The sequence below is a fragment of the Pseudogymnoascus destructans genome (assembly GCF_001641265.1).
Source record: "Pseudogymnoascus destructans isolate 20631-21 unplaced genomic scaffold scaffold_20, whole genome shotgun sequence".
Taxonomy (NCBI): domain Eukaryota; kingdom Fungi; phylum Ascomycota; class Leotiomycetes; order Thelebolales; family Thelebolaceae; genus Pseudogymnoascus; species Pseudogymnoascus destructans.
The window spans coordinates 213,895-229,927 of record NW_020167539.1 but is presented as its reverse complement, the minus strand read 5'-3'; the positions used below and the strand labels follow the sequence as shown (position 1 = coordinate 229,927).

General features: G+C 50.8%; 10 protein-coding genes across 10 annotated transcripts; 3 read left to right on the top strand and 7 right to left on the bottom strand.

Moving 5' to 3' along the window:
* Positions 1-46: 46 nt before the first annotated feature.
* On the top strand, positions 47-2,879 carry VC83_07393 (uncharacterized protein; the record flags this gene model as incomplete). Its single annotated transcript, XM_024470966.1, has 4 exons — positions 47-523; positions 576-818; positions 1,071-1,673; positions 1,728-2,879. The coding sequence occupies 4 exons, from the start codon at positions 47-49 to the stop codon at positions 2,568-2,570; spliced, it is 2,166 nt and encodes a 721-aa protein (XP_024321397.1). The 3' UTR covers positions 2,571-2,879.
* Positions 2,880-4,602: 1,723 nt separating this feature from the next.
* On the top strand, positions 4,603-5,296 carry VC83_07392 (uncharacterized protein; the record flags this gene model as incomplete). Its single annotated transcript, XM_024470965.1, has 2 exons — positions 4,603-4,706; positions 4,801-5,296. 2 exons carry the CDS (start codon positions 4,603-4,605, stop codon positions 5,294-5,296), a joined length of 600 nt encoding a protein of 199 aa, XP_024321396.1.
* Positions 5,297-6,246: 950 nt separating this feature from the next.
* Positions 6,247-7,215, top strand: VC83_07391 (uncharacterized protein; the record flags this gene model as incomplete). The annotated part of the gene is made up of 3 exons (XM_024470964.1): positions 6,247-6,621; positions 6,688-6,794; positions 6,834-7,215. 3 exons carry the CDS (start codon positions 6,247-6,249, stop codon positions 7,213-7,215), a joined length of 864 nt encoding a protein of 287 aa, XP_024321451.1.
* Positions 7,216-7,520: 305 nt separating this feature from the next.
* Positions 7,521-8,111, bottom strand: VC83_07390 (uncharacterized protein; the record flags this gene model as incomplete). Its single annotated transcript, XM_024470963.1, has 1 exon — positions 7,521-8,111. One exon carries the CDS (start codon positions 8,109-8,111, stop codon positions 7,521-7,523), a length of 591 nt encoding a protein of 196 aa, XP_024321450.1.
* A 1,104-nt stretch (positions 8,112-9,215) lies between these two features.
* On the bottom strand, positions 9,216-9,649 carry GRG-1 (Glucose-repressible protein). Its single transcript, XM_024470962.1, has 2 exons — positions 9,508-9,649; positions 9,216-9,450 (listed from the first exon to the last, which is right to left on the bottom strand). Exons 1-2 carry the CDS (start codon positions 9,589-9,591, stop codon positions 9,319-9,321), a joined length of 216 nt encoding a protein of 71 aa, XP_024321342.1. The 5' UTR covers positions 9,592-9,649; the 3' UTR covers positions 9,216-9,318.
* Positions 9,650-10,790: 1,141 nt separating this feature from the next.
* VC83_07388 (uncharacterized protein) lies at positions 10,791-11,569 on the bottom strand (the record flags this gene model as incomplete). The annotated part of the gene is made up of 4 exons (XM_024470961.1): positions 10,791-11,065; positions 11,161-11,296; positions 11,352-11,405; positions 11,480-11,569. The coding sequence occupies 4 exons, from the start codon at positions 11,567-11,569 to the stop codon at positions 10,791-10,793; spliced, it is 555 nt and encodes a 184-aa protein (XP_024321343.1).
* Positions 11,570-11,765: 196 nt separating this feature from the next.
* Positions 11,766-12,419, bottom strand: VC83_07387 (uncharacterized protein; the record flags this gene model as incomplete). The annotated part of the gene is made up of 1 exon (XM_024470960.1): positions 11,766-12,419. The coding sequence occupies one exon, from the start codon at positions 12,417-12,419 to the stop codon at positions 11,766-11,768; it is 654 nt and encodes a 217-aa protein (XP_024321348.1).
* Positions 12,420-12,459: 40 nt separating this feature from the next.
* Positions 12,460-12,888, bottom strand: VC83_07386 (uncharacterized protein; the record flags this gene model as incomplete). Its single annotated transcript, XM_024470959.1, has 1 exon — positions 12,460-12,888. The coding sequence occupies one exon, from the start codon at positions 12,886-12,888 to the stop codon at positions 12,460-12,462; it is 429 nt and encodes a 142-aa protein (XP_024321349.1).
* A 678-nt stretch (positions 12,889-13,566) lies between these two features.
* Positions 13,567-13,896, bottom strand: VC83_07385 (uncharacterized protein; the record flags this gene model as incomplete). The annotated part of the gene is made up of 1 exon (XM_024470958.1): positions 13,567-13,896. The coding sequence occupies one exon, from the start codon at positions 13,894-13,896 to the stop codon at positions 13,567-13,569; it is 330 nt and encodes a 109-aa protein (XP_024321350.1).
* Positions 13,897-14,446: 550 nt separating this feature from the next.
* Positions 14,447-15,921, bottom strand: VC83_07384 (uncharacterized protein). Its single transcript, XM_024470957.1, has 2 exons — positions 15,850-15,921; positions 14,447-15,800 (listed from the first exon to the last, which is right to left on the bottom strand). The coding sequence occupies exon 2, from the start codon at positions 15,558-15,560 to the stop codon at positions 14,982-14,984; it is 579 nt and encodes a 192-aa protein (XP_024321351.1). The 5' UTR covers positions 15,561-15,800; positions 15,850-15,921; the 3' UTR covers positions 14,447-14,981.
* Between the last annotated feature and the right edge of the window lie 112 nt (positions 15,922-16,033).

Genomic DNA, 16,033 nt, shown 5'->3' with positions numbered 1-16,033 from the left:
GAACGGCGGTGCGATAGTTGGTTGGCGATAAGCGCATCGGGAGGGGATGGTTGCCGCGTCAACCATAACAAATGTTGACCTGAACCATCGGACTGACACAAAGTGCCAATCCACGAACACGTCGCTGGAACCAACTACCTACTCACGTCCTCGAACCACGACTTTCGTTATGGAGCCTCCCCCAAAGCCTCAATCGGCGCTTTTCCAAGTGTACCTGCGCTTACGGCCTCCGCCAGCGCCAAACTCGCTCTACCCAACTTTAACCACTTTGGGGCGGTTTGTCACAGTCGAGGAGTCGAACGAAGGTGCCCCGACGCATATTACGCTCAACCCACCGAATGATAATAGGAGAAGGGCGGTGGAGAAATTTGCTTTTACAGAGGTGTTTGAAGAAGAGGCGTCGCAGCTGGATATTTTCCATGGAACGGGTGTGATACCCCTCGTTGAGGGCGTCCTTGCCGCAAACGGCCGGGATGGGAGAGATGGCTTGTTGGCCACCCTCGGGGTGACGGGGTCAGGAAAAGTGAGACAACGCGCCCTGAAATTTATGCGTAAAAAATACTGATGTGAAGAAGAGCCATACGATCCTCGGATCTCGCAGTCAACGCGGTCTTACACAACTTGCTCTCGATCTCCTCTTCCGCTCTATCTCGAACAACGTCCTCGACCCCTCCACAACATACTCCCTCCACGCCTCTATCGCCGCCTCAGACCCTTCAGAAGCACAGGTCCTCTCCTCACAAGGATTCTTGGACATCATCTACGGCGATCAGTCTTGCGCCAGCCGCGCAACCTCACGGGCTGCGACGCCGATGAGAGTACATACCCCCTTTCATATCCCCGGTTCATTCCCCCACCCCTCCCATTCCCCTCACGAGAAAAGTTTCTACCCCATCCTCCCACGGCTCAGTAGCCGCGCCGGAAGTCCCAAAAGTCAAGGACTTACCAGGCCACTTACCCCGCCAGAGCCGCATCGCGCACAAGCGTCCGCCCGGACTCCTTTTTACATGAAATCCACGAGAACCTATGCCGAGTTTCCAGGCCAGAAAGATGCTAAATTCCAACTCAAGGGCGAATCCATCCCGCCAACCCCTAGACGACCCCTACCCCGCTCAGCGCCCACCCCTGCCTCACCATCTATCGAAGATATCACCCTTCCCTCCGACCCCGCCACCGACTATGCCGTCGTAATCTCCATGTACGAAGTCTACAATGACCGCATCTACGACCTCCTCACCCCATCCCCCCGCACCCCCAGCGTTAAAGAACCCCGCCGCCGCCCCCTCCTCTTTAAACCCACCGAGGCCAGCCCGGATCGCAAGCTCGTCGCCGGCCTACGCAAAGTCATCTGTGCCTCTGCGCGCGAGGCTCTCATGGTCCTCGAAGCGGGACTGCATGAGCGCCGTGTCGCCGGCACGGGGAGCAACAGTGTCTCCTCTCGCAGCCACGGCTTCTTCTGCGTGGAAGTCAAGAAGCGCTCACGCAATGCGAGGGGAGAGACAGGGCAGTGGCGCGGAAGCGCGCTGACGATAGTGGATCTTGCCGGGAGTGAGAGGGCAAGAGATGCGAGGACACAGGGCGCAACGCTCGCGGAGGCGGGCAAGATTAATGAGAGTTTAATGTATCTGGGACAGTGTCTGCAGATGCAGAGCGAGCTAGGGAATTCGACAAAGGTAAGATTTCTAGCTTCAATTGTGCCATTGTGGTGCACATGCTAACCAACACAGCCCAACCTCGTCCCCTACCGCCAGTGCAAACTCACCGAGCTCCTCTTCTCCAACTCCTTCCCCTCCACCTCCGGATCTTCACACGCGCCGCGCCCGCAGCGCGCTACCATGATCGTCGCTGCAGACCCCGTTGGCGATTTTAACGCCACCAGCCAGATCCTACGTTACTCTGCGGTAGCGCGCGAGATCACCGTCCCGCGCATCCCGTCGATCACGGCATCCGTCTTTGGGGGGCCGCCGCCGCGGAGCACTAGCGGGAATAGCAGCTCGTATCAGGGACAGCAGGGTCATGATGAGAGGGCTACGATGGAGAGGGCTGCGATGGAGATTGCGCGGTTGAGCGAGGAGATGGATATGCTCAGGGCAGAGGTTGTGGCGGAGAGGGAGGGGAGGGAGGAGGCAGAGGCGAGGCTGGTGAGTGCGGAGGAGAGGGCTATGGAGATTGAGGCTGTTGTGAGGGAGGAGATGTGGGGGGAGATGGAGGAGAGGTTTGAGACTGAGTTGAAGCAGTGGAAGGCAAGGTGGGAGGAGGAGAAGGAGAGGGGGGGTGAGCATCTTGATCGTAAGGTTGAGGTTCTGGTGAGGGGTCTGGGAATGGAGGGGGAAGGGAAGGAGAACCATGAGGGAATGGAGGAGCTGGAGGAGGAGAATCGCGCGCTGAGGGCTATGGTTGTTAGGTTACAGAGGGAGGTTGGCGGAGGCAGCCCTACGAAGAGGACCGGGGAGTCGAGGGACGTCCTGGGTCACCTTGGGACGCAAACGAGTCCGGTGAAGGGGAGGGTGAGGAAGCTGGGTGGCAGGAAGTGGGACTTTGCCGCTGGTGAGGAGGGGGATGGGCTCTAGAAGCTGTTGTTGTGGGTTCCTCACGCAGGTTTCGCTGTGGATTTGGATTTCTGGATACAGGTGCGGGTGCTGTCGGCGCTTGGTGTACGCTATATTTCGTGTACGTGTTTGCTTTGATGGTCATAGTATATGAGCGAGATTTCCAGTTGGTCGATCCGACGCTAATTGCTCACTTATTTACGGTGTGCTCCCTGTGTGTGGTGATGCTTGCCTTCCTTTGTGGGGGAAGGCGGGTGGATCAGGAGAGCTTGCTTTTGTGGAATGCCGCCGATTGAGTTTTGCTGCTTAAAGAACCCCCACCCCGCTCCCTACATAAATGGTCGCTGTCCCGGGCATTAGGTCTTCCTATTTCTAATGTAAATGTAAAAGTCTAACATACATGTAATCGCCGTGACCAAACTTTTCGCTTCGCTCAAGGTTGGAGTAAGCAATACGCGGCTGCCCAACCCGAGAGGAAGCAATACGCGGCTCGTCACAATTGCGACTGTAAGTACCTCTCCATAGTAATTTGTATATAAAGGTACATAATTAAGCCATTCTATGAAATTATCACTTCTTCGCTCCCACTCCTACCCTCTCTCCCACTCTCGCCCTCGCCCTCGCCCTCGCCCTCGCCCTCACTCTCGCCCTCACTCTCGCCCTCAGTTTGGAGGGCTTCCGGGTCAGGAATTAGGTCCTCAAACTCTAGAGGCCAGCTTTCCGAAGTGCTGCCATCCCCTTCTTCCAGAGGCGCTCTTCCTTCTAGGCCTCAATTCCTACCCGGCGAAGCTGCTTTTGGCCCTGGTTGATAACCTAGCGCGCTACTCGAACCCGCTTGGCCTCAAGCTTCTGAGCTGCCAGCTCAGCGTGAGCTGCCGTAAGCTCACCTCCAAACTAAAGGCGAGCCCGGCTTCGGCTCGACCGCTTTTTGACTCCTTAACCTAGCGTCGAAAAGCCAGTAGGTCAAGCTCTTGAAGCTAGCCTCCTACTACAACCTCTTCCGTTCCTATGAGCCAATTCCTATAGCTCTCCCTTAAGGGGCTACTAAAACCCTCCATAACCTGTTGTTTCTAGTACTGTAGCCCCTCTTCAACCCCCCTAAAAGTTGAGGGTTTTGGTGTAGAAACCCGTATAGGTAGAGGCGTAGGTGTAGGCATAGAAGTCACGCTTGAATCTTAAGTCTTAAGACTGCGGCAGTTAGTTAATCACTTCGTTGCGTATTAGCTGTTGCTAAGCATCGTCAAGCTCCTCCCAACGTAAAACTTGGGAGCGATGAGCGTTGGAACTGGAGGCCGGACCTGCGGCATCTAATTCCCGATAGGTAAGATACAGTGATGATTTATTTGGACTTTTGTATGTGTATGCAATAATATTTATTGTAAGTTATTCATAATATCATAATATATACTCAATGACATGGCCATTGCGCCTGCCTACTCTGTATATCGGTGGCGGGTCGCACCTTCTTCCTTACGGAGTAGTTGCATACACAATAATTGACAACACCATTTGGCCGAATGGCCTCGCCAGTGTTTACTACCAACACATACTATACCAGACGCTTGCACAAGTTGTCGTCAAATATTTACTATACAAACTGATATTCCCACGTGCCTCCACAAGTTTATGAAGTACGACTGATTAGATCATAGCCAAGGAGCCAAGAAACTCCGAATTACCGACAGTATTGCCCATGCAACCCCCGCACTCCCCCGCGCTCCTTCTCGACGGAGAATTAACTTTGAGATTATCCATCGCCCATCTTTAACCCGAGATAAACAAGTGCTCGTTGGAAGCTTTGGACAGGAACAAGCGCGAGACATGGGCAGATTATCTAAACTCCCGTTCTTAGCTGCATCATGCATGGATAATATGGTGCAATCTCGGTGCACCATCTTCACCGAGGGCTCTTGCGTGCAAAAGTTAAGTGGCTACGTGATCTGCAGTTTTGACCCTCATTTACTATCCAACCACGGCAAGTTAAGTTTTGTCTAGGGCGTGCTTCATCCCCAAAAGCTGTTGGAGTGAATCCTCACGCAAGTGGCCTTCAATCATGCACCCCAGTTTATCTTGCCCTCTGCGGCTTATTTGGATTGGGCACGGCTTCACCCACTACCAATTCTGGCTCCTTGAACGCGGCAACTGTGCAATGGCTTGGTGACAAGCCGGCATACAACCTCGGAACAACATTTGGTGTCCCTTGGCCACGAGGTCAACACGACCCCAAGAAAAACAAGTTTACCGTCTCCAGTGGATCCAATGAGAAGATCGACCTCCAGTCGTGGGTGACTGGCTACTGGTCTGATGGCTCGGTCAAATGGACTGGACATGCAATTGCAGCACCTGAGAACATCCTCGACGAATACACTGTGACTGCTTCAAAGTCGGCCGCATCCATTGAGTCCAGCACGAACAGCAAAACTAAGTTCGTCGTTACCGATACCGCAAAGAAGATTACCCTCGACACGGGCAAACTGAAAGTGTCGTTCCCGAAAACAGGCAACAACATCATTGATACGATTCAGACTGCAAGTGGGAAGATAATTGGGCAAGATGGCCGACTTGGCCTTCAGAGCCAGTTGGGTGTCGATTTCAACTCCGATAATCGTAGAAGCCAGTCGATTAGGAACCTCGATTTCGCGAGTAATATCGAGGAAGTTACAGTCGAAAAGCATAATACCGTGCGCGCCTTGGTCACCGTCCGTGACAGGCATCAAGTCACGAGTGGAGGGCCCCATGATGACTGACTTTCCTTCGTCCTGCGTTTCTACCTGTACGCCAATTCCGATGCTATTCGCCTTGTCCAAGTCTCGTATTTGATGCACCTGCCGACAAGAACTTCATCACCGGCTTAGGGATCCGATTTGGAGTCCCTCTGAAAGGAGAGGAACTATACAATCGCCACGTTAGGATTGCTGGTGTCGATGGCGGTCTTCTTAGTGAAGCGGTGAAAGGGATCACCGGCCTAAGGAGAGGCCCTGGAGTGGCCGTGAGAACTGCACAGTACGATGGTGTTGTGCTCCCAGACATTAGTACGTGGGACACGCGGGTATCAACAAGAATGAAGTGGATCATCCGATGGCTTTACCCTCAAGAAACGCACTAAGGCTGGACAAAGTTGGATCAACATCTCCGGAGGCACACGCGCTGGGGGGCTTGCATACCTTGGCGGTGCTACGCAAGGAGGGCTGGCGGTGGGACTACGTGATTTCTGGAAGCGCTATCCCAGCGGTCTTGACATTTCCAATGCAGCTTCAGACCTCAGAGATATCACGGTGTGGCTCTATGATCCAGCATCCCAGCCACTGGACCTCCGCTCTTATCATGATGGCCTGAATCAGACAACATATGCCGATCAGTTTGGACGCTCTTGAGATTAATGAAGATTACCAACCGGGGTTCAGTACTCCTTATGGAATCGCTAGAACAAGCGAAATCTTCATATTTGGCTTTGAGAAGACGCCCTCCAAAGACACACTTTCGGACTTGACAGAACATATGAACAACCCACCTGTTTTGTCGGCAGAACCCGGCACATATTCAGGAAACAAAGGCCCTTGGGTCCTACTGGGGACTGCCCGACACCACCAGTGCCCTTTCTGCGGAAATTGAAGGCCATCTCGACTTCCTTTTCAAGCAGTATCAACGAGAAGTCGAACAACGTAGGTGGTACGGATTCTTAAATTACGGCGATTTCATGCACACCTACGATACGAATCGACACACCTGGCGCTACGATGTGGGCGGGTATGGCTGGGATAACTCGGAGCTTTCCCTGACCTATTCTTCTGGCAATACTTTCTACGCACCGGCCGCGAAGACGTTTATCGTTTCGCAGAGGCTGTCACCCGCCACACAGGTGAAGCCGATGTCTACCATATTGGTGATTGGAAGGGCCTGGGTACCCGCCACGGTGTCCAGCACTGGGCCGATAGCGCAAAGCAAGCCTGTATCTCGCAGCCGCAGTACCTACTTCTACTACCTGTCCGGAGGTGATGAGCGTATTAGAGAGTTACTCGGCGAGCTTCTAGACACGGAGAAGACCTACGGAATTCTGGACCCTCAAAGAAACGTACGCAAAGACGGCTGGATCCCAACCCCTAACTCCGCCGTTGCCTTCAGTGTCGGAACTGATTAGGCAGCCCTCGCCGGCGGATGGCTCATTGCATGGGAACGCCGCGGACTGAGATGGGAGGAGGCAAAGACCAAGTTGACGAGCACAATCACCAGCATCGCCAAACTCAAGTATGACTTTGTCACTGGATCTTGAAGTCTTCAGAATAGTACCTTAGGCCCCCCTCCATTGGATCCCGACAACAAAGGTCTCGTCGATGTCTCCCATCTCTCGGCCGTATTTGGTCTCCCCGAAGTCGTCTCCGAACCCGTCGAGTACTATGGTGATGACCTCCCGGCAGGGTTCAAAGAAGCATGGTACGACTACTGTTACTATTATGCCGCAACCCCCGCAGAAGCTCGTTATGGGGTTAAGGTCAAGGACATCAGCTTGCTACAGGCCCACTCGCGTGTCACAGCGTATGCCGCTCACCAAACCGGCAACACGACGTTGGCCAAGCGAGCGTGGCGCGATCTCTTGAACTCGGATGGTATTGGTCCAAACACCCCGGATACCGATATGAATGGTAGCTCGGTCTTGAGTGGCTCTTGACGAGGCGCCGTGGCTCGGCTCAACTGATGTCGCCCAGTTGTCATTCAAAATTTGGCCTTGGCACTAGATGCTCTTGATACTTGGAATTCTTAGGTAAAGAGCTATACTTGAGGATCTTCATTGGATAGTTTAACATTTAGTAGATAATAATAAATTATATTCGCACGCTTTGCTGTCTATTTAAACTACTTATAGGGCATCATAGGATCGCCGAGCTCTATAATACATTGGTATATTCCTCTACGTCGAGGCGCGGTTTGTCCCGCCATAGATCTCTGATACTGGCATTATCTAATCCAGAAGAACTAGCAAATAGCGAATACCCCCGTGATAAGCCATGCCTCGCTAGAATTACCTCGGACATGGAAGTGGTAATGTAACAAGGGAATGCGAGATCTCTGTGTCACCAAATTTGTGTTTGAATCTGGCCTCGAGAGATCGCTTCGACACTCGCGACCACCAAATACAGGATCGATGGGTGGCCGTTTTCGAGATCCGGCTGATAAATCAGCGATACCGCTCGCTCCTGCGTCGGAAAGAACCAAGCAATCATAATCTCCTTCCCAAATACCTTCCTGGGCCACGTCTTCTGCCTTTTCATCTTCACTGGACGACGATGATAGGTGTCTCAGCTCTGGAGTAAGAGTTGGCAGAATACCACCTTTAACTCCATTACTTGATATTGCAAACCCCGCATCCACTAACTGGAATAACGAGTCTGCATATTGGGCTTTCCAAGTCAATACATGTACTCGAACATGCCAACCTGGCCACCTCTCCAAGGGTGGAATAAGGATAGTTTCAATTTTAAAATCTGTATATTTCCACGGCCGCCACGCGCTTATGAGGACCGGCAATGTGGCCGTTTTCGGCCCACTCTCTTTTTGGCCCTCCATCGTGAGCTGGACCGGCTTGATATGAGCAGATTCTGGCTCCCACCGAGTTTTCTATGTGTCGCCGCCGTCATTGCTAACGAATAGAGTGCTGTCGGGCGCCATCTGGGAGAGGAGAGGGCCGGCTGGAACACTGAATGCGAATGCGGATGAGTAGGCAAGTTTGCAGTATTAGCTTCTATAGCTCTGTTTGATTGTCCTCCAGAGAGGAGGAAATGACAAGGTTGCAAAACATGAAGGATGGCGCAAACAACCGACGATATGATGATAGCAAGACCTTGGACTGCAGTAGAAATGGTGTTGATCTGGGCTACAGTGTAGGTCCCGTGCTCCTTTTAGCCTCGTCTTATGACGAACATTGAAGGCTAAAATATTAGTTAGTATACAATCAAAAGGCACTCGGTAGTAGGAGGATTTCTCACCAGACATATAAATGCCATCTCGTAAAGACTCTCTTTAACATAGCCTTCCCAATCTTCTTAATGGTTGCTCCTCAGCCTTCTGGCCTGGGATGTCCCGGTTGGCCTACATTGTAAGATAGTTAGCGAGTATCTATCTTACTTGCACCCCTGTCAAGTTATATGACAATTGCTAACTAATATGATTTTAGACACGGCGAATTTACTCCTTGGATTAACTTCTGCGGTTTACACCAATTTTGTTCCCTTGGGTGAACATAATTATGAAAGACGATGCAGAGGCAAGGGCATTTACAACAGGAGCGATGGTAAGTTTGGCTCGTAACGGTTGCATATGAGAACATACGACTTGACATTTTATCTTTCAGATGACCGTGGGGTGGGCCTTCTTCTCATTCTACCCCATCACAGTGTTCCCAGTGGTTGAAGGTAAGATATAACCGCACGTTCCCGCCACGAAGAGATACTAACGTGCTCTAGCGCCCAAATGGAGAAAGGGCTACACTGTGAATACCATCTTACTCTCTGTCTCTTCTAGCAGTCTTTATGCTTGGAATGTTCCTTCATAGACGTGGTTGCAAGGAAGAGCTCAGGAGAAGATTTGATGACTTTAAACATTAATATAGTATTAGCGAGCCGTGTAAGCAGTTCAGAAAGCATCATAATTAAGGTGGCATGAATTGGCTTAGATTTCAATCCTAGCTAATCATACAGGCGCCATTTAAGTCCTCCAATTCCGGAAATGCCACCCGCCCATTTCGTGACTGGAGAGCAATTAGGACTCGAGTAGTTCAGTGCTTAGCGGCCTCCTTGTGGACATCAGCCTGGGCGTTGTGGCTGGTCTCGTTGACCTTGTCGCTGACGGCATCCTTAGCGGCGGTGGCACGGCTGGAGAGGGATGCGTCGCTGTCCTTGGCGACAGTCTGGGATAGAGTTAGTATTCTGTCCTATCTTTTGCAATCTTGGAGAGTATTGCTTACCTTGTTGGCCTCCTTGGAAGCCTCGGCACCCTTGCCCTGGACGGTCTCAGTGACGTAGTTTGCGGCGTTCTTGATGGTCTCCATTTTTATTGAGTTTGGTTTCTTTGTTGGTTGGTTTGGTTTGAGTGTGTGAAGATGATGTTTGATGATGGAAGAGAAGAGGGTGTGAGAGGGAAACAGGAGACTATATGTAGTCGAGCGGAGGGGTTGAGTCTCTGAACCTGCTTAAGGGTATGTACGTCATAGTCATAGAGATAGGTCCGGTCGTCTAGGATTCCCAGACTTATCCTCATGCAATTTGTCGCCATCCCATCCGGCGGGGGGTTCTGGGCCCTTGACCACGGTGTAGCTAGGGAGAGGTGTTGACGTCATTGACACCAACGAAACGCTGGATACACAACCAACTGGGCAACCAGAACAACCACAAAAGAAGGTAGCCACTAAGATCAGCCACAGCCGCCACAAGTGGCAAAAAATGTGGGGAACTAGAGAGTACCTAGGCTCACTTATAAACCTTGTTCTTGTTTGGCCAGCCCAAATGCGGGGAATCCGCATATCATCACAGACCACCACCGAACAACGTTAGACATCACTATTTGTGCCTTGGTTGAAATGGAAAAGTGGTTTCTGTTCTATGAATTGTTGCATCTTTGGTTGCCCCTCCATTGCCCCTTCACCTGTCCCTCCCTGTGCCCCTCATTGCGGCGCTTCGAGATGTGGCTCATATAGCTCATACTTGGTTTCAGCGGTCTTATTACGTCATAATTCCCATCTGGGGCTTAGCACAACCGGAGTAAGGTCCAATTACGAATACTCCGTTGTATTTTCGTGTCCCTGCTTTGTAATATCGAGGCGGTCAGGCCGGTTTAGCTGGGAATCGATTCAAATAAACATGTTCGTCGAAGAAGGTGCTGCCTAGGACTATGGAGAATCACATCACGTGACCATCTGATATCAGAAACTGTTATAATATAGCCGACTAAAAGCTACAGCAGAAGTGGATTGATTCACTTTGCTAGTTCAACAGAAACCGGATAACCATATCACGTGACCATCTGATACCAGAAACCATTGGCAACGAGGCTTCTATGGCCCATTGTGGCAAGAAATAGTCGGTGTATGGCGAGTAGAAGTGTTCATGTGTCTATTATATGTGACACCGTGTCTAAAGCAACCCTGTTTCCTCACCTTTAGATTTTGCAAAAAACTCCCCGTTTGTTGTACGGCATCCCGATCTCTAAATATGTCCCCAAAGTATATGTCCCCAAAGTATCCATCCGCCCCTATGAACTCCTCTCCTCCCGAGTCTTCATCCAGCCGTCCAAAATACTCCCCACGTCCCTAAACCTCACCGGCTTTGTCATAAAAATGTCCATTCCAGAGTCAAACGCCATTTCCTGATCATTCTGACTGCTGAAGCCGGTCAACGCTATGACTAGTAAAGAGAATGCAGGCGGTGAGGGCGGGGTAGGTGGCGACGAGAGGGATTGGAGTTGGACCCCGTAGGCGGCACGGCGTTCGGCCTCGACCGCGCGGATTTTGCGGATGGATTCGTATCCTGTCATTATGGACATGGACACATCTGTTAGGAAGGTGATAGATGCCGGTGGCTGAGAATGGCCATAGCTCTAGGAAGTGGGTGGCAAAGCTTACCCATGAAAATCACATCGAACCCCTGAGGTCGGTTTTGAAATGCTTGCAGAGCTATCAAACCGTTCGTTGCCTCTTCGTAGTCCCAGCCGTTCCTCTTCATGTACGTTGCAAGTAGCATCATGTTGACTGGATTATCCTAAAATATAATCAGTAGCTTAGTTGTCCGCCATGGTGGCCTTTCAGAAACTGACCTCGACCAACAACATCTTTGGTGGCTCTAGTGGGGCGGGTGGTGACTCCGTAACCTATCCAGTATTAAATCTTGTTCCGAAGAGATAGATCTACCATTGTAGCTTATGCGGAAAAATGTATTACTCACACCCGCAGTATCTGAGATCGATGTTCCTTTCAATAGCTCGCTCAGTGCATTTTCGCTCGGTACATCGCTCGAGTTCAATCTCAGCCACATTACTCGACATCCTATGAATGAATGCCGGTCTTGGTTCGGCCGTTTCTCTAGCCTTAAAATCTGTCGTCAGCTGTATATCCAGACAAATGGCATTTGGCGCGAAACTGATAGGTGACTTCAAATCTCCCAATAGCCTCAAGTTACTAGTACCTGCACTTACCCTGATATTTCGTCGTGAGACTACAGGCAAGACTAGTTAACCCTGTGGTTCCGCCTGGATGGCATGGTCGGCTTTCGACCTTTTCAGAGCGTCCTCTGCGTCGAGGATATTCAGTAGTGCTTTCGCTAGACAATGTGGGCCACATGGTTTGCTGATGAACTCGACAAGTTGGCCGACTTCAAATTGAGATGTGTAGATACCGCGTCGGGCCCCGTTACTACACAGAATGAGTAATAGCTGCGAACTGCTTTCTATGAGTTTGGTCGATTTGAGGAACTCGGATTCATCCGAGATGACGATGTCAGCAACCAAATTATCAGAGTTAACCTCCAGGTTAAACCATTCCTCGGCATATTTTACGATGGAAGCCTTCAAGCTTGTGATCGCTTCTATCTGGAGATCTGATTTCCCTGCCGTATTGTCAAACCCACGGATGGTAACCGTGCGGCCATTAGCACGGCGTCGAACAGCACCGATGGAATATTCGGGTATTGGTATCATCAACTCTGGTGATTCGCTTGTTCGTCGTAGACGATCATCCGGAGGTAGGCTAAGCTTCATCTCTGTGCCCCTACCGAGCTCGCTGTGAACTTCGATTACCCCACCTGACAAATCGACGATTTGCTTCACGATACTCATGCCAAGGCCGGTTCCCGGAGCTGTTACATTTTCCTTGGATCCAGTTAGCATTAATTACAAAGACCTAGCATAATAAATCGGATGTGGTCGTTCAAACCTGTGTGAAAGGCATGAACAGTTTCGTCTTCATGAATTCACTTGACATCCCCTGTCCAGAGTCTGATACCGTCATCGTAATCATGGTTCTGTCGAAGCTGTCGCTATTCACACTTGGATTCACAGAAGGTATGCTTCGAGCTTCGAGCTTGACCTTGATATAGCCATCACTTGTATACTTTAAGGAATTCCCGAATAAATTCATTGTCAAACGTCGCCAGGTTCCTGGGACGGTGGGAAAATGCCAGTCATCTCTGAAGTCTATGTCAATGATGACTGTAAGCGCATCATTGGAGAAGTCAAACTGGAGCTCATCCATGGTTTTGGTGCCTGTATCACGACTGTTCAACGATTTCGGTCTTGGTTGTATCCGCCAGACCTTGTGAAGACAGTCCATTGAATTCGAATCCGGCGAAAACACCATCCAGCACCTCTTCAATAATTGCAGAGACGTCGAGGTTTGCAACACTTCCGATCGGCTGCGTACTTACTTGTCCGAAATTCTAGATTTTTGAAAAGTCTAAAACATGTTCGATCGTGTCCAAAATGTCCGTTGCTGTGGTTGGCACGGCGTTTCGAACGTTGGACACGACGGCGTGGTCCCGGCCTGACTTTATCGTCACTCGAGCTTTCAGAGTCCCTGTCTTCCAACCGGCGTGGATCCGTCTCGAGGGCGCTGCGACCCTTATAGAATCTGAACGGGGCATCAAAGAATACCGCTCCATCAACCTCCATGCCTTCTCTGATAAGATTCGAGGCACGAGAAAAACGTTGTACGAAGCTGATTTGAAAACCCGTCATTAGAAAATGCGGCATCCTTCCCGCTGGTGATCTTTCTTGCGACATCATCGGAGCCCTCAAATACAGACTTTAGCGTTGGGACTTGTGACGAGGAAGAGCTCCAGGGCGAGTTATTGAAGTTAAAACGCGCGTCCGGGTTGTTAGAGCTATGCTGCAGGGGGGACTGGGTTTGGCTCCTGAAGGTTTCGGATGCGGAGTTCGCAGATTCAGTCGATACAGATGCGTCGACGTCATTCGTATTGCTTTCCCAAAGGAAGCCCACTCCAGCCCCAGCTGGAAGGTTATACTTCTTGACTCCCTGTCAATCACCGTCCATCGTGCCCTCGCCTTCAACAAAAGCATGGAGAGCTTGGCTCATCATGGGAACTCCAACAATGTCTTCTTTCGCTCGTATATTCTCGAGATAGTCCATTACCATAGCTGCCATTGTAGTCAAGAACTGGGCTTGCTCAAGGCTGAAGTCTGTTCTCGGTCTGTCGTCGACGACATAAACACAGCCAATATTCACGCCCCTCTTGTTAGTCAAAGCCACGCCGCAATAGAACCTCAGATACGGTGCACCTTTCACGCAATCCAGCTGGCTCGTATTTTCATCCAAGCGGAGATCTGGAACCAGGAACACCGGAGTCATTTCCGCTGCTGTATCTTGATTCGGCACAAGGCACAGCGTCTGCTCACAAAGAGAGGCCGCGCGCGGGACCCTTGCCCCGCTGATAGATAGCGACGCATTTTGTGCATGGCCATCGTCATGACTCAGCTAGAAAATACTCATTCTCGTAATCAATGAGGGAGACGATGGCTCTTTGGGAGTCTAGGCGGAGTGCGATGAGTTGGGAAAAGGCGGTAAGCGCAGTGTCGGAGAACGACTTTTGCGTATACTTGGAGACAGAGGGCCGTTATCTGTAGAGTATTCCGTTCATACTGAAGGCTTTGGAATATTCGGCGGTTGGTAGTACCTACAGTTTGTAAGGTCCTTGCAACAGCCCACATTGTCTCGTCACTGCACTGACCTGTACACTTCTTTCGCACGAAACGTCTCTGCAACCGATATGGTAGAACTTTGGGTTCGTCGGGTTGGTTAAAGGCCAATCATGGGGGAGTGATGGGGTTAAAATCCCAAATGCGTGTCTCTCATCTCGCAGATCGCAGCTGATGGAAAACGGTTGCAAAGTATAGATTGTAGTGTGGTCCCTGATCCTGATGGAACAATTAAGGCCTCAAGAATCAGGTAAATAGCGGGGTAGGTTCAACGGGATTAACGCGGCATCATGTTCATTGGGCGCACTGGATGATTGTCACATTCACTGGGGCGCTATCCAGACCGTAATGGGGTGCCTTTTAAAGAGGAAATAATTTACAGCCTAGAATCCAGTTCCAGACGTACAATATTGTTTGGAGCATCAGTTTGTCCCGACGTCAAGTTAAACCTCCCCAATGTCTGCCACTTTAGCTCCCTGACGGAGAAAGGTATTACGCGCTATACCAAAGTACTAGTGAGCATGAGTTTAGTAGTATGTAGAGTAGTTTCGCCCTGTGAACAATGGCCGGCTTCCGAATTTGAATATTTAATGATTATATTCCAGTGTGGTACAATCGATCGACCCTCACGTTGAGCTTGGCCCGCTGAACACGCGGATGGATACGGTGATGGATACCGGATGGATACGGTGATGGATACCGGATGGATACGCTGATGGACACGCGGATGGATACAGATCAATAGCTCAGCGTGGCGCCGCCTCGTGTATGCACCCTTTTTCTTTCTCCTTTCTTTTTCCTTTCTTTTTCCTTTCTGTTTTTTTCTTGTTCTTTTTCTTTTTCTTTTTCTTTTTTCCTGTCTCGGGGAGGAGGTACACAGTGGGCGGATACAGACATTGTGGATACAGACGTTGTGGGTGGATACAGTACCAACCACCCACTCTCGGTGCGTTGTTCTGTCTGTTCTGTCTGTTCTTCAGCGCGTCGACATACCCACCTCAGCCGTCGGTGGTGCGACGGCGGCTCTGTCAGGTGGATGATGGTGGATGGGCGGTGGGCGGTGGCCGGCGGTGGGCGGTGGGCGGTGGGCGGTGGCGGTGGCCGGTGGCTGGTGGCTGGTACAGTACATCCAATATCGACGTGGGATATCTCAGAGTACAAGACACACCTCACTTTCTTGGCGCCAGTCGCAAGTCCCCGCCATCCCCAAAGTACCAAATCTACTACAACCCATGTCCACCCATTTCCACATCTCCACCCATTTCCACCCATTTCCACCCATTTCCACCCATTTCCACATCTCCCTCCCCCACCCATCGCTACCCATCTCCACCATTTCCTTTTTTCGCTCCCCCTATCCTATCGTCGCTCCCGTCGCTCCGTCGCTCCGTCGCCCCGTCGCTCCGTTGCTGATCCGTAGACTGACTTGCCTTGTCTTGCTCTGGTCTTAGTCTTGGCCGTGTCACTTTCTAAATACGCACCAAGGTTCGAAATGCCAAGGTTCGTATCCCCGTCACTGCTCAAAAATGTAACCCAGCCAGACTATCTATAGCTATTCTATTCCATGTAAGTTGTGTTACTACTTACACAATGCAATAAATAGTACCTTGTCTTGTTGTCTTGTTGTCTTGTTGTCTTGTTGTCTTGTTGTCTTGTTGTCTTGTTGTCTTGTGGTCTTGTGGTCTTGTGGTCTTGCTGTAGGGCTGTGTGTGTGTCTGCCAATCTACGAAATAAGGGTTCTTGTCTGTTCCCATCTCTCTCTGTCTCTTACCTCTCTCACCTCTCTCACC

Excerpts from the sequence above, each read along its gene's own strand:
- GRG-1 (XM_024470962.1), bottom strand. The coding sequence starts at position 9,591 with ATGGAGACCATCAAGAACGCCGCAAACTACGTCACTGAGACCGTCCAG. Across the intron at positions 9,451-9,507 it reads CTTCCAAGGAGGCCAACAAG|ACTGTCGCCAAGGACAGCGA; the intron begins GTAAGCAATACT and ends ACTCTATCCCAG.
- VC83_07384 (XM_024470957.1), bottom strand. The coding sequence starts at position 15,560 with ATGGGTGGGGGAGGGAGATGTGGAAATGGGTGGAAATGGGTGGAAATG.